The sequence below is a fragment of the Triticum aestivum genome, chromosome 2A (assembly GCF_018294505.1).
Source record: "Triticum aestivum cultivar Chinese Spring chromosome 2A, IWGSC CS RefSeq v2.1, whole genome shotgun sequence".
NCBI classification, from domain to species: domain Eukaryota; kingdom Viridiplantae; phylum Streptophyta; class Magnoliopsida; order Poales; family Poaceae; genus Triticum; species Triticum aestivum.
Genome location: NC_057797.1, coordinates 593,502,330 through 593,518,229, shown reverse-complemented (window position 1 = coordinate 593,518,229; position 15,900 = coordinate 593,502,330). Strand labels below are relative to the sequence as shown.

Genomic DNA, 15,900 nt, shown 5'->3' with positions numbered 1-15,900 from the left:
ACTGTCAGATACACGAATGGCGGTCGGCCGGGCTCGGTGCTTGCCCAAAACCTCGTCGGCGCACCGTTGCCACTCATTAAATGCGACCACTGCCCAAGGATGGTCGTGCGCCGCGTGTCTACAACGCCGGAACATCCCGGATGGGTGTTCATCAAGTGCTTAAACGATGGGGTATGCGCTTTTTTAGCTTCGGTTTGTGCTCTAGATTTGACTAGTTGTGCTAACTTCAAATTTTGTTGTGTAGAATGGATGCAAGTTTTGGTATTGGAAAGAAGAGTACATCGATATATTGATAGAGCGAAATTTAGTACATGTTCGTGCACTTTTAGCTAGCATAGAGGCTGTAAATGAGACAAGTGCACTTGTTGCTAGATTAGAGGCTAGACACGAGACTAGGTATGAGGAAGCAACATCTACTTCTGGCTTGAAGAAGAAAGGAGGATGCCAGATCGAGCCTCCTCCATAGATCAACAGTGAGTGCATCGAGAAGGCCCTAACCCAACTCAAGGGAGCAGTTATGAAAGTTGGATATCTTCTAAAATGTATTCTTGTGGTTCTTGTTTTTTTGGTCTTGCTTTACTAGTCAAAATGTGATGATGTATTTTTCATGTACCAAAAATAAATGATGAAATAAAGTTAAGGACTTGCAAAGAAATAATACGCGGACAGGATGCGGCCGGGATGCGTCCGTGCGCTATGCGCACAGCCACCGCATCCTAGGACACACCCGAACACGACCTCAAATCCCTACCCAAACAGACAGAATCCGGACAAAACGGACGTCTGTTTAGGATCGCGCGATGGAGTTGGCCTTATGATGAGCTTTGGGCTGCCGTGCTGGACACGATCGGTACGTGCGGCCGCGTGCATGGCATGCATGCTCCCGCAAGGCCGCGGCGCCGATTGCGCATGGGCACGACAACACGTTTTGCCTCCGCGTCGCTGTTTACGTACCACGTTTTAGGCCAACTCTACCACGCGACTCCAAATGGACGTCCACTTTATTCGGATTTCATTTGTTTGGGGTGGCAATAAGTAGCAAAACGGACATTCGCGTCCGCTCGTTGTTGGAGGCGCCCACCGCGGCCGACCGAATCCGAAATGTCCGCTGCACTTCCGCTGCTGCCAGCCTCGCCTGCTTGCCACCGCGTGCTCGTCGTGCCCGTGTGCCCGCGCCCTGCATAGGCCCGCCACGCCAGCCCGCCGCTGCCGCCATCGCCGTCGCCGCTCGCCCGCCGCACTGGCCCGCACCGCTCGTTGCCGCACCTCACCACCCACAGCCGCGCCCCGTCGCGCCCGCCGCTGCAGCAGTAGCAGTCGCCCGCGCGCCTCCGCCAGCAGCCGCGCGCCCACAGTCGCGCCCCACCGCGCCCGCGCGTCCCCGCTTGCCGCCTGCCGCCGTGTGCTACCTCTTGAGCACTGCGTTGGTTTTTCCCCGAAGAGAAAGGGATGATGCAGCAAAGTAGCGTAAGTATTTCTCTCAGTTTTTGAGAACCAAGGTATCAATCCAGTAGGAGGCTACGCGCGAGTCCCTCGTACCTGCACAAAACAAATAAATCCTTGCAACCAACGCGATAAGGGGTTGTCAATCCCTACACGGCCACTTACGAGAGTGAGATCTGATAGATATGATAAGATAATATTTTTGATATTTTTATGATAAATATGCAAAGTAAAATAAAAGCAAAGTAAAAAGCAAAGGAAATAACCTAGTATTGGAAGATTAATATGATGAAGATAGACCCGGGGGCCATATGTTTCACTAGTGGCTTCTCTCAAGAGCATAAGTATTCTACAGGGGGTGAACGAATTACTGTTGAGCAATTGACAGAATTGAGCATAGTTATGACAATATCTAGGCATGATCATGTATATAGGCATCACGTCCGAGACAAGTAGACCGACTCCTGTCTGCATCTACTACTATTACTCCACTCGTCGACCGCTATCCAGCATGCATCTAGAGTATTAAGTTAATGAAAACAGAGTAACGCCTTAAGCAAGATGACATGATGTAGAGGGATAAACTCATGCAATACGATGAAAACCCCATCTTGTTATCCTCGATGGCAACAATACAATACGTGCCTTGCTGCCCCTACTGTCACTGGGAAAGGACAGCGCAAGATTGAACCCAAAGCTAAGCACTTCTCCCATTGCAAGAAAAGATCAGTCTAGTAGGCCAAACCAAACTGATAATTCGAAGAGGCTTGCAAAGATAACCAATCATACATAAAAGAATTCGGAGAAGATTCAAATATTGTTCATAGATAGACTTGATCATAAACCCACAATTCATCGGTCTCAACAAACACACCGCAAAAGAAGATTACAACGAATAGATCTCCACAAGAGAGGGGGAGAACATTTGATGTCTACTACACAACCTTCTTCTTGTAGACGTTGTTGGGCCTCCAAGTGCAGAGGTTTGTAGGACAGTAACAAATTTCCCTCAAGTGGATGACCTAAGGTTTATCAATCCGTAGGAGGCGTAGGATGAAGATGGTCTCTCTCAAGCAACCCTGCAACCAAATAACAAAGAGTCTCTTGTGTCCCCAATACACCCAATACAATGGTAAATTGTATAGGTGCACTAGTTCGGCGAAGAGATGGTGATACAAGTGGTATATGGATGGTAGATAAAGGTTTTTGTAATCTGAAAATATAAAAACAGCAAGGTAACTAATGATAAAAGTGAGCACAAACGGTATTGCAATGCGTTGAAACAAGGCCTAGGGTTCAAACTTTCACTAGTGCAAGTCCTCTCAACAATAATAACATAATTGGATCACATAACTATCCCTCAACATGCAACAAAGAGTCACTCCAAAGTCACTAATAGCGAAGAACAAACGAAGAGATTATGGTAGGGTACGAAACCACCTCAAAGTTATTCTTTCCAATCAATCCGTTGGGCTATTCCTATAAGTGTCACAAACAGCCCTAGAGTTCATACTAGAATAACACCTTAAGACACAAATCAACCAAAACCCTAATGTCACCTAGATACTCCAATGTCACCTCAAGTATCCGTGGGTATGATTATACGGTATGCATCACACAATCTCAGATTCATCTATTCAACCAACACATAGAACCTCAAAGAGTGCCCCAAAGTTTCTACCGGAGAGTCAAGACGAAAACGTGTGTCAACCCCTATGCATAGGTTCATGGGCGGAACCCGCAAGTTGATCACCAAAACATACATCAAGTGAATCAATAGAATAACCCATTGTCACCACGGTTATCCCACGCAAGACATACATCAAGTGTTCTCAAATCCTTAAAGACTCAATCCGATAAGATAACTTCAAAGGGAAAACTCAATCCATTACAAGAGAGAAGAGAGGGGGGGGACATCATAAGATCCAACTATAATAGCAAAGCTCGCGATACATCCAGATCGTACCACCTCAAGAACACGAGAGAGAGAAAGAGAGAGAGAGAGATCAAACACATAGCTACTGGTACATACCCTCAGCCCCGAGGGAGAACTACTCCCTCCTTAACATGGAGAGCACCAGGATGATGAAAATGGCCACCGGAGAGGGATTCCCCCTCCGGCAGGGTGCCGGAACGGGTCTAGATTGGTTTTCGGTGGCTACGGAGGCTTCTGGCGGCGGAACTCCTGATCTATTGTGCTCTCCAATCGTTTTAGGGTATATGGGTATATATAGGAGGAAGAGGTACGTCAGGGGAGCCACGAGGGGCCCACGAGGGTGGAGGGCACGCCCAGGGGGTGGGCGCGCCCCCCTGCCTTGTGGCTTCCTCGTTGCTTCCCTTACGTGGACTCCAAGTCTCCCGGGTTGCTTTCCTTCCAAAAATAAGTTCCGTGAAGTTTCGGGTCAATTGGACTCCATTTGATTTTTCTTTTCTGTGATACTCTAAAACAAGGAAAAAACAGAAACAGGCACTGGGCTCTGGATTAATAGGTTAGTCCCAAAAATGATATAAAAGTGTATAATAAAGCCCATAAACATCCAAAACAGAAGATAATATAGCATGGAGCAACCAAAAATTATAGATACGTTGGAGACGTATCAACATTGTATTGAGATCCAAAAAGAGAGAAGAAGCCAACTAGCTAATAACTATGGACCCGTATGTCTGAGGTGAACTACTCACACTTCATCGGAGGGGCCACGGTGATGATGTAGAAGCCCTCCGTGATGGATACCCCCTCCGGCGGAGCTCCGGAACAGGCCCCAAGATGGGATCTCGTGGATACAGAAAGTTGCGGCGGTGGAATTAGGGTTTTGGCTCCATCTCTGATCGTTTGGGGGCACGTAGGTGTATATAGGGGGAAGGAGTATGTCGGTGGAGCAACAGGGGGCCCACGAGGGTGGAGGGTGCGCCTGGGGGGTAGGCGCGCCCCCTACCTCGTGGCCTCCTCCTTTGTTTCTTGACGTAGGGTCCAAGTACCTTGGATCATGTTCGACGAGAAATCACATCCCGAAGGTTTCATTCCGTTTGGACTCCGCTTGATATTCCTTTTCTTCGAAACCCTGAAATAGGCAAAAAAACAACAATTCTAGGATGGGCCTCCGGTTAAGAGGTTAGTCCCAAAATTAATATAAAAGTGGATAATAAAGCCCAATAATGTCCAAAATAGTAGATAATATAGCATGGAGCAATCAAAAATCATAGATACGTTGGAGACGTATCAAGCATCCCCAAGCTTAATTCTTGCTCGTCCTCGAGTAGGTAAATGATAAAAACAGAATTTTTGATGCGGAGTGCTACTTGGCATAATTTTAATGTAATTCTTCTTAGTTATGGTATGAATATTCAGATCCGAAAGATTCAAGATAAAAGTTCATATTGACATAAAAATAATAATACTTCAAGCATCCTAACTAAGCAATTATGTCCTCTCAAAATAACATGGCCAAAGAAAGTTCATCCCTACAAAATCATATAGTTTAGTCATGCTCCATTTTCGTCACACAAGAATGCTCTCATCATGCACAACCCCGATGACAAGCCAAGCAATTGTTTCATACTTTAGTAATCTCAAACCTATAAACTTTCACGCAATACATGAGCGCGAGCCATGGATATAGCACTATGGGTAGAATAGAATATGATGATGGGGGTTATGTGGAGAAGACAAAAAAGAAGATAGTCTTACATCAAAGAGGCTAATCAATGGGCTATGGAGATGCCCATCGATTGATGTTAATGCAAGGAGTAGGGATTGCCATGCAACGGATGCACTAGAGCTATAAATGTATGAAAGCTCAACAAAAGAAACTAAGTGGGTGTGCATCCAACTTGCTTGCTCACGAAGACCTAGGGCACTTAAGGAGGCCCATTGTTGGAATATACAAGCCAAGTTCTATAATGAAAAATTCCCACTAGTATATGAAAGTGACAAAACAAAAGACTCTCTATCATGAAGATTATGGTGCTACTTTGAAGAACAAGTGTGGAAAAAGGATAGCAGCATTGTCCCTTCTTTATATATTTTTTTATTTGGCCTCTCTTTTTTTGGCCTTTCTCCTTTTTTATTTTGGGACAATGCTCTATGAATGATGGTCATCACACTTCTATTTATTTACAACTCAATGATTACAACTCGATACTTAGAACAAGATATGACTCTATATGAATGCCTCCAACGATGTACCGGGATATGCAATGAACCAAGAGTGACATGTATGAAAGAATTATGAACGGTGGCTTTGCCACAAATACTATGTCAACTACATGATCATGCTAAGCAATATGACAATGATGAATGTGTCATGATAAACGGAATGGTGGAAAGTTGCATGGCAATATATCTCGGAATGGCTATGGAAATGCCATAATAGGTAGGTATGGTGGCTGTTTTGAGGAAGATATAAGGAGGTTTATGTGTGAAAGAGCGTATCATATCACGGGGATTGGATGCACCGGCGAAGTTGCACCAACTCTCAATGTTAGAAAGGGTAATGCACGGTACCGAAGAGGCTAGCAATGATGGAAGGGTGAGAGTGCGTATAATCCATGGACTCAACATTAGTCATAAAGAACTCACATACTTATTGCAAAAATCTACAAGTCATCAAAAACCAAAGCACTACGTGCATGCTCCTAGGGGGGTAGATTGGTAGGAAAAGACCATCGCTCGTCCCCGACCGCCACTCATAAGGAAGACAATCAAATAACACCTCACGTTTCAAATTTTTTACATAACGTTTACCATACGTGCATGCTACGGGACTTGCAAACTTCAACACAAGCATTTCTCAAATTCACAACTACTAAACTAGCATGACTTTGATATTATTACCTCCATATCTCAAAACAATCATCAAGCATCAAACTTCTCTTAGTATTCAAAACACTCATAAGAAAAAAATCTTGAACACCTAGCATATTAGGATTATTTAAGCAAATTACCATGCTATTTAAGACTCTCAAAATAATCTAAGTAAAGCATGAGATATCAATAGTTTCTATAAAACAAATCCACCACCGTGCTCTAAAAGATATAAGTGAAGTATTAGAGCAAAACTATATAACTCAAATGATATAAGCGAAGCACATAGAGTATTCTAACAAATTCCAAATCAGGTATGGCTCTCTCAAAAGGTGTGTACAGCAAGGATGATTGTGGTAAACTAAAAAGCAAAGATTCAAATCATACAAGACGCTCCAAGCAAAACACATTCATGTGGTGAATGAAAATATAGCTCCAAGTAAAGTTACCGATAGAAGTAGACGAAAAGAGGGGATGCCTTCCGGGGCATCCCCAAGCTTTGGCTTTTAGGTGTCCTTAGATTATCTTGGGGTGACATGGGCATCCCCAAGCTTAGGCTCTTGCCACTCTTTGTTCCATAATCCATCAAATCTTTACCCAAAACTTGAAAACTTCACAACACAAAACTTAAAGTAGAAAATCTCGTGAGCTCCGTTAGCGAAAGAAAACAAAATACCACTTCAAGTTACTATAATGAACTAATTATTTATTTATATTGGTGTTAAACCTACTGTATTCCAACTTCTCTATGGTTTATGAACTATTTTACTAGCCATAGATTCATCAAAATAAGCAAACAACGCACGAAAAGCAGAATCTGTCAAAAACAGAACAGTCTGTAGTAATCTGTAGCTAGAACAAGATCTGGAACCCCAAAAATTCTAAAATAAACTGCTGGATGTGAGGAATTTATCTATTAATCATCTGCAAAAATAATTAACTAAATATCACTTTCCAAATAAAAATGGCAGCAGTTCTCGTGAGCGCTAAAGTTTCTGTTTTTTATAGCAAGATATCAAGACTTTCCCCAAGTCTTCCCAACGGTTCTACTTGGCACAAACACTAATTAAAACACAAAAAACACAACCTAAATAGAGGCTAGATAAATTATTTCTTACTAAACAGGAGCAAAAAGTAAGGAATAAAAATAAAATTGGGTTGCCTCCCAACAAGCGCTATCGTTTAACGCCCCTAGCTAGGCATAAAAAGCAAGGATAGATCTGGGTATTGCCATCTTTGGTAGGTAATTCCTCGATGAGGCATCTACCATTTTTAGGAATTTCTTTATTTTTATTGATTATCAAATTTTTAGGCACGAGATCGAAAAATTCATTTATAACAAGTGGTTCCTTAATGATAGCAAAAAGATTGGGATGAATACTTATAGATTTGAGATCCGCAGTTTCCTTACTAGAGGATTCACCCTTATTTTTAGGAACATGCATAAGCTTGGCAATTTTAGTGGGAGGACTTGGAGTATTCTTTACGGAAGAAAAACGGTTCCCAGGTTGGTAATAATATCCTCAAGTTTATCTATCCTAGTGGAATCGTGATTTATTTTCTCATTAACTATGGGTTCCTTCTCTTTAATATTTTTTAAAGTGACTCCTACTTTAGATCCATATTGAGAGATTTGGTTATGGATCTTTTTATCCAAATTTTCAATGAACTCTACGGGAGCAACCTTATTTTCAATAATTTCGAGCCTTTGCATTACATGCTCCAAAGTTAATACAGTTCCATTAACCAAAAGAGGGGGTGAGCCAAACAAATCTATCATAGCATTATAAGAATAAAAAGTATGGCTACCCAAGAAGTTCCCTCCGGTAATAGTATCAAGGAAATATTTGTGCCAAGGAGTAGCGCCTACATAAAAATTGTGAAGAAGAACGGAAGTAGATTGCTTCCTGGTAGATCTATTTTGAGCATTGCAAATTCCATACCAAGTGTCTTTTAGATTTTCTCCCTCCCTTTGCTTAAAATTTAGAATTTCATTCTCGGGAGACAACGGAGAAGATAAGGGACTAGCCATAATGACAAGCAAACCAACACGATAAGGGGTTGTCAATCCCTACACGGCCACTTACGAGAGTGAGATCTGATAGATATGATAAGATAATATTTTTGGTATTTTTATGATAAAGATGCAAAGTAAAATAAAAGCAAAGTAAAAAGCAAAGGAAATAACCTAGTATTGGAAGATTAATATGATGAAGATAGACCCGGGGGCCATAGGTTTCACTAGTGGCTTCTCTCAAGAGCATAAGTATTCTACGGTGGGTGAACGAATTACTATTGAGCAATTGACAGAATTGAGCATAGTTATGAGAATATCTAGGCATGATCATGTATATAGGCATCGCGTCCGAGACAAGTAGACCAACTCCTGCCTGCATCTACTACTATTACTCCACTCATCGACTGCTATCCAGCATGCATCTAGAGTATTAAGTTAATGAAAACAGAGTAACGCCTTATGCAAGATGACATGATGTAGAGGGATAAACTCATGCAATATGATGAAAACCCATCTTGTTATCCTCGATGGAAATAATACAATACGTGCCTTGCTGCCCCTACTGTCATTGGGAAAGGACACCGTAAGATTGAACCCAAAGCTAAGCACTTCCCCCATTGCAAGAAAGATCAATCTAGTAGGCCAAACCAAACTGATAATTCGAAGAGACTTGCAAAGATAACCAATCATACATAAAAGAATTCAGAGAAGATTCAAATATTGTTCATAGATAGACTTGATCATAAACCCACAATTCATCGATCTCAACAAACACACCGCAAACAGAAGATTACATCGAATAGATCTCCAAAAGAGAGGGGGAGAACATTGTATTGAGATCCAAAAAGAGAGAAGAAGCCAACTAGCTAATAACTATGGACCCGTAGGTCTGAGGTGAACTACTCACACTTCATCGAAGGGGCTATGGTGATGGTGTAGAAGTCCTCCGTGATGGATACCCCCTCCGGCGGAGCTCTGGAACAGGCCCCAAGATGGGATCTCGTGGATACAGAAAGTTGCGGCGGTGGAATTAGGGTTTTGGCTCCGTCTATGATCGTTTGGGGGTACGTAGGTATATATAGGAGGAAGGAGTACGTCGGTGGAGCAACAGGTGGCCCACGAGGGTGGAGGGCACTTGGGGGGGTAGGCGCGCCCCCCTACCTCGTGGCATCCTCCTTCGTTTCTTGATGTAGGGTCCAAGTCCCCTGGATCATGTTCGGCGAGAAAATTACGTTCCCGAAGGTTTCATTCCATTTGGACTCCGTTTGATATTCCTTTTCTTCGAAACCCTGAAATAGGCAAAAAAAACAATAATTCTGGGTTGGGCCTCCGGTTAATAGGTTAGTCCCAAAAATAATATAAAATTGGATAATAAAGCCCAATAATGTTCAAAACAGTAGATAATATAGCATGGAGCAATCAAAAATTATAGATACGTTGGAGACGTATCACCGCGCTCCCGCGCGCACTCGCCCACGCGCCGGCAGCAGTCATCGCCGCTCGCCCGGCGCGCCATCCCGCCCTCGCAGGCCGCCGCTTGCGGCCCGCCGCGCCCGCGCGTCCCAGCTTGCCGCCTGCCGCTGCGCTCCCGCGCGCGCTCGCCCACGCGCCGGCGGCAGTCATCGTTGCTCCCCTCGCGCGCTCGTCGCGCCAGCCCACCCCCGCTCGTCCTGGTCGCGTCCGGCCAGCTGCCTCCTGCCGCCGCCTGCGCACCCCCCGCCCCCGCCTGTGTCTGCCCGCCGCAGTCTGCTCCGAGGCGCCCTGCTCCGCCGACGTGCCCTGCTCCGGCCGACGCGCACGCGTGCGCGACCGTAGCTGGTCAAGACGCCGCGCTCGCTCGTCCGTCGGCAGCTGCTGCTGCGCCCGCTGCTCGACAGGCCGCTCGCTCGCCGCCTGCTTCGCGCCCGCACCCCGCTCCGGCCGCCGCCTGCGCCGCGCCGCATCCCGCTCCGACCGCCGCGCCGCATCCCGCTCCGACCGCCGCGCCAGCGCCCCGCTCCGGCCGACGCCGCGTCGCTCCGGTAGACAAGCCCGTGGCTGCATGTGTTGATGGGTGGGTGGACACAGTGGGCCAGGGGAGAGAAAAGAGAGAGGATGACATGTGGGGCACGCCCGGACACAGCGGACGAAGAGGACACGGAGGCGTCCATTTTCTGTCCGCTTTTGCCTCAAATCTAGACCAACTTTGGGCCAGAGATGGGGTGAAACGGACACGATGCAGACGAAAAAGTAAAATGGGGTCTGCCGTTGGGTCATTGCATGCGTCCGCTTTTATCCAAACTGTGTTCGGCGGACAAAATAGGGTCGCGCGGTGGAGTTGGCCTTAGTACCACATCGGTAATCTGAGGGAACATCACGTCACATAAAAGGTGGTGACCAGGTGCCTAATTCACCGTGCGGCAAGCACGGTCAAAGCAACGACAACTATTTGACCGCACAAAGCAACGACAACTATTTGACCACACAGGGCCTCCATGCTTAGAGGCCCTGCTCACGATTCGTGAATTCTAACGAAATATTATCTGTCCTTGCAGGGGTGGCATATATATATATATATATATATATATATATATATATATATATATATATATATAGGATATCACTATTCTAATCCTGGGATTAGAATAGTTATTTGGATCACGATGCGCTATATAGGGGTGACGGGATCCTCCTGAACTTCCTAGAAAACCCACCCGACGATACAAAGAAAAAAAGCCCACCCACCCGCTTCCCACGACCCCTTCCCCTAACCTCTCCCGATCTCAATCCCATCTGGCTTCTCTTCCTCCCTGGCCCACGCCGCCGCCGCCTCCCTCCCTGGCCCGCACCGCCGGCGGCCCTACCACCAACCAACGCCGCCGTGCCCCCCCCCGATGTCACGCATGCACCTTCCCCATGCACCGCCGCCGTCCCACCCCCACCTTCCCCACGCGCGGCCGCCGCCCCACCCCACCCCACCTTCCCCGCGCGCCACCGCCGCCCCACACAACCTTCCCCCCGTGCGCCGCCGCCACACCCCACCTTCCCCGCACGTCGCCGCTACCCCAACCCACCTTCCCTGCACGACGCTGCCACCCCAACTCACCCTCCCTGCGCGACGCCGCCGCCCAAGTGGATCCACGCCACTCCTTCGACACCTGGATGATGCCGCCGGCAGAGCTCTCAGGCGGAATCCGCATCCTCTCGGTCGCCCATCGTGAAGCTCGCCCCTCCATGACGCAGCCTCCTCTTGGTGGGGCTCCACCGCCGCATCGCCAAAAACTGTTCAACGCCGCCTCCTTGGGCCGTTCAAGGACACATCCCTAGGTCGTTCAATGGTATTTTTGTGCTTCTCCTGAACTTCTCCCGGCCTCGAGGCGGCCTTTCCATAGCTCATCCTAGCCCCTGCATTTCCATGTTCCGATGCCAACTTGCGTTACCTGCATCTTCACCCTACAGAAAAAAGCAATGCTAAATTTTAGCAATTACTTGCAGCAGTTCAATTTATGCTGGAGAAGAAGAAAACATAGCAAATAGTAGATGTTGTGTTTTGTGATTGTTGCACGCTTGCAGTAATTTAGAGGTGGGTTCAAAGAAAAAATGTACCCAGATTACATAAATCATGCAATATACATTGAACAAAACTAGGTTGGCAACAATTTGTTTCTTGTTTGTAAATATCGGAATATGCTCAAACGAATTGCTTCTTGATTTTTGTCTCATTAAATTGTTTCCAGATGAAGTGAATGAGATCCTGCTCAAATACATAGCGTGTGCAGATTCATGTCATCATGCTAGTGTTCCTGCTCAAATTTTGTAACATGTGTTGATTTTATTTTCATGTTACCGTTCAGCTATTTTGCTCCTGTTACCTTGGTCCGAATTTGGCATAGGCTGCTGCTTCATTCAATACTACAAACTCATGAAGTAATTGTTGTTATTGCAGATCATCCCATAAAAATTGGTACCTCGGGGATCTCAGGGTCCAAGTTCGGCATGTATTTTAGTTCAGGAAGATTTGGCACGGGTTAGTTGTGGATGGATCATTTCTTTCTATCCGATAGGGGATTGACACTTTGTTCATGTGTATATGTGAATGAACCTTCTATGTATCAAAAACATTATTGTGTTGATTATAATGTGGCATGTACCTAAAAAATTCTTTTGGACCTTGATCGATTTGTGTAGAAGTTTTCTTCTTTCCACTCGCCTCCGGCCATCCCCTTCCCCATCTTCGTCTTAGACCAAAGATGATCTTCTCTCTGCCAGGGCATTGGCCTTCTTCCTTCTGCTCCTCCCTCACCCCCGCCCTGATGAAAAAACTACATTACACAGTGGTGTAGAACTACCGACATTACTCGTCCTATTTTTGCAGCAGCGGATCACACAATTTGAAGCAAGACTAAAGTCCAGAGTTCTCCATTTTAAAAAACCTAGAAGTTCAATTTTAAAACACAGAGCTCAAATTCGTCTTTCACCAAGTTTGCGTGTTCAAATGAAAAACTTGACAATAAAAGAGAAAAAATAACATTCAAACAAATCAAAAACTTCGATGAGATCAACAAGCAGATTTCATTCAATCTCTCACTTCAAAACACATGGAAAAAACCATGTAAAAATTATGCGAGAAGTTCATCATTAAAAAAAGACGAAGTTCAAATGAGAACAAAAGGAATAAAAATATCACTAGTGAGCACGCCTTTGTGCCTGTCATTGCATACCCCCGCATGATGAAGATGGTCGTGTGACCCTCTTTCCCAAATGGATTTTCCCTGTTTTCAAAAATAACCTATAGGTCGAAATATAACTAATGGATAACTTCATTGTTTATTTCATAAACCAAGAAGTTCGATTATAAAAAAATGAGAAGTTCAAAAAATACAAATGTAGAAGCTCAAAAATAATAATGGAGGAAGAAGTTCAAAAAAATTCAAATTTAAAGAACATTTCAGAAATAATATATAAATGATTTTCCCCGTTTAAAAAAGTTAGAAGTTCAAATTAAAATAACAGAGTGGTTTGATGTTTATAAAAAATAGAATTTCCCGTTACTGACCAACAACTAAGAAGTTCAAATTTTAAAAATGGTGAAGTTCAATGCCTATAAAAAATTCGGATTTTTCACAGTATTAAAAAAATAAAACCAAGAAGTTCAGAATTTTAAAACCAAGAGGTTCAAAAAACTCGATTTTCCTCGTTAATAAAGAATAAAACTAAGAAGTTCAAATTAAAATAACTGAGAAGTTCAAAGTTGATAAAAACCTCACATTCTCATTCTAAAGTATAACTAATAAGTTCAAACTAAAATAAGGGAACAACAACAAAAAGTTTTAAAAAGATTTTCCCTGTTTTTTTTAAATTCAGATTTTCCCCGATAAGATTAAACCAAGAAGTTCAATTTGGAAAAACAGAGAAATTCAATGTACAATAAAAACTAATTTTTTCTCGTTACTGAAGAATAAAACCAAGAAGTTCAATTTAAAAATGTGGAGAAGTTTGATATTTAATTAAAAACTTGAATTTTTTTGGTTACTAAAGAATAAAACAAATAACTTCAATTCAAAATAAGTAAGAAGTTTGATGTTTCTAACAAAACTACAATTTTCATATTTCTAAAAATACATAAAGTAAATTCAAATAAAAAGTTAGAGTGGTTCAATATAGAAGTTCGATGATTATAGAAAACTCAGATTTTCCTCGTTATTAAAGAATGGAAACAAGAAGTTCAAAAATAAAAAAAAAAGAAGTTCAAATTTTGTAAATAGAGCGCTTCAAAATTCATAAAAAAGATTAAGAAATAAACCAGGAAGTCCATATTTAAAAGATGGAGAAGTTCGATGATTATAAAAAAACTTAGATTTTCCTCGTTATTAAAGAATGAAAACAAGAAGTTCAAAAAATAAAAGAACAAGAAGTTCAAATTTTGTAAATAGAGCACTTCAAAATTCATAAAAAAGATTAAGAAATAAACCAGGAAGTCCATATTCAAAAGATGGAGAAGTTCGATGATTATAAAAAACTCAGATTTTCCTCATTATTAAAGAATAAAAACAAGAAGTTCAAAAATAAAATAACGAGAAGTTCAACATTTAAAAATAGGGCGCTTCAAAATTCATAAAAAAGGATTAAGAAATTTAGATTAATATTCATAAAAAACTTAGATATTTTCACGTAACTGAGAGAAGTTCAGATTAATAACTGTCAGAAGTTCACGTACTACACGGTGTGCATTTTGTATTAAAAAAATAAAAAAGCAAAGGCTAAAAGTTTTTTGTTGTTGTAAGTTCAAGGTTGGAGAAAGTTAAAAAAATTATTGTGAAAGAGGTTTGTACAAAAGGAATATGATTTGTGTAACACCGACGAATGGATGACAAAATTACAAACGAAAATACACCACGGGAGTTCAACGTGAAAACAGCAACAAGTTCGACTACTATAGTGAATGAATTTGAGATGAAAAACTTTCAAAATCATCGCGAGTATGAAAAAATGATCAACACGGGAAAGTTGCGTGTTTACAGCAGCTTTCCATCGGTATATCAATTGCTCAATTCCGGTGAGTGGGATGGAGTGCTACGAGCAGTGGATGAAGATCTACGAGCAAAAAAATCACGTGAAAAACAGAGTGAAGTTCAGGTACACATGCCGAGAAGGTTAGGTTCTTCACGCGGTGCATTTTCGAAGAATCTGTTTCGAAATAAAGGCAGAACAAGTGATCTCGCCGTTTTCGAAATTACATAAAAACGGCTAGCAATCAGAGAAAACCATCAACATGAAAAAGTTTCGCATTTTCCGTAGCTTTTCAGCGGTATATTATTTGCCCAATTCCGATAAAGTTTGTATAAATTACGGCAAAAATACATTTTTAGCCATTTTCAAAACTGACATAAAATCATAATGAATTAGGAGAAACAATATATACAAAAAAGTTTCGCATTTCTTCAAGCTTTCCAACGTCATATCATTTGCTGCATTTGGATGTACGGTTAAAAAATTAGCTCAAAAATACGAACTCGGTGGAAGTTGTACCGTTTTCTAAATTACTTTTAAACTGTTCAAAATTAGAGAAAACTTTTAACATGAAAAAGTAGTGCATTTTCATAAGCTTTCCAACGCCATATTATTTGCCTCAATTGGATTAGCCGTTTAGAAATGGCATCGAAAAAACGAACTCGGCTGTTCGGTTTGCGAAATTCTATGATTTTCTGAATTACTCTTTAACCGTAGGGAATTAGAGAAAACTTTCAACATATGGAAGGAGCGGTTTTGCAGCAGCTTTCCAACGCCATATTATTTGCCTCATTCCGATAAACGGTTTTAAAATGCAATCAAAAATACGATTCACGTTTTTTGTATGAAGAAAAAACGGTTTTCAAAACTGCTCTTAAACAGCTTACATTTTGCCAAAATTTTAACTTGGGTCATGATACTGATGTCCATAGCTTTCCAACGGTATATCACAAGCCCCATTTGGACACCTTTTAGCTGAAGTTCAACCTAGTACTCGGGGAAGGTCAGGCGCGTTACTCGGGAAGTTCATGTTGTGATCAGAATATTATTCTGATCCCGTGATCAGAATAGTGTTTATGTATGTATATATATATATAGGACTGTGATATTTGGCACACGTGTGCCACATAGCTAAAACTATCACACA

The 15,900-nt window shown here is 42.7% G+C and overlaps 1 protein-coding gene across 1 annotated transcript in view; it reads right to left on the bottom strand.

Moving 5' to 3' along the window:
- Window positions 1-10,307, bottom strand: part of LOC123191767 (protein NRT1/ PTR FAMILY 4.5-like) — a 28,367-nt gene extending 18,060 nt beyond the window's left edge. Inside the window, exon 1 of the mRNA XM_044604381.1 lies at window positions 9,701-10,307. Within this exon, the coding sequence (XP_044460316.1) occupies window positions 9,701-10,307 (607 nt within the window). The remainder of the gene's footprint in view (window positions 1-9,700) is intronic.
- Between the last annotated feature and the right edge of the window lie 5,593 nt (window positions 10,308-15,900).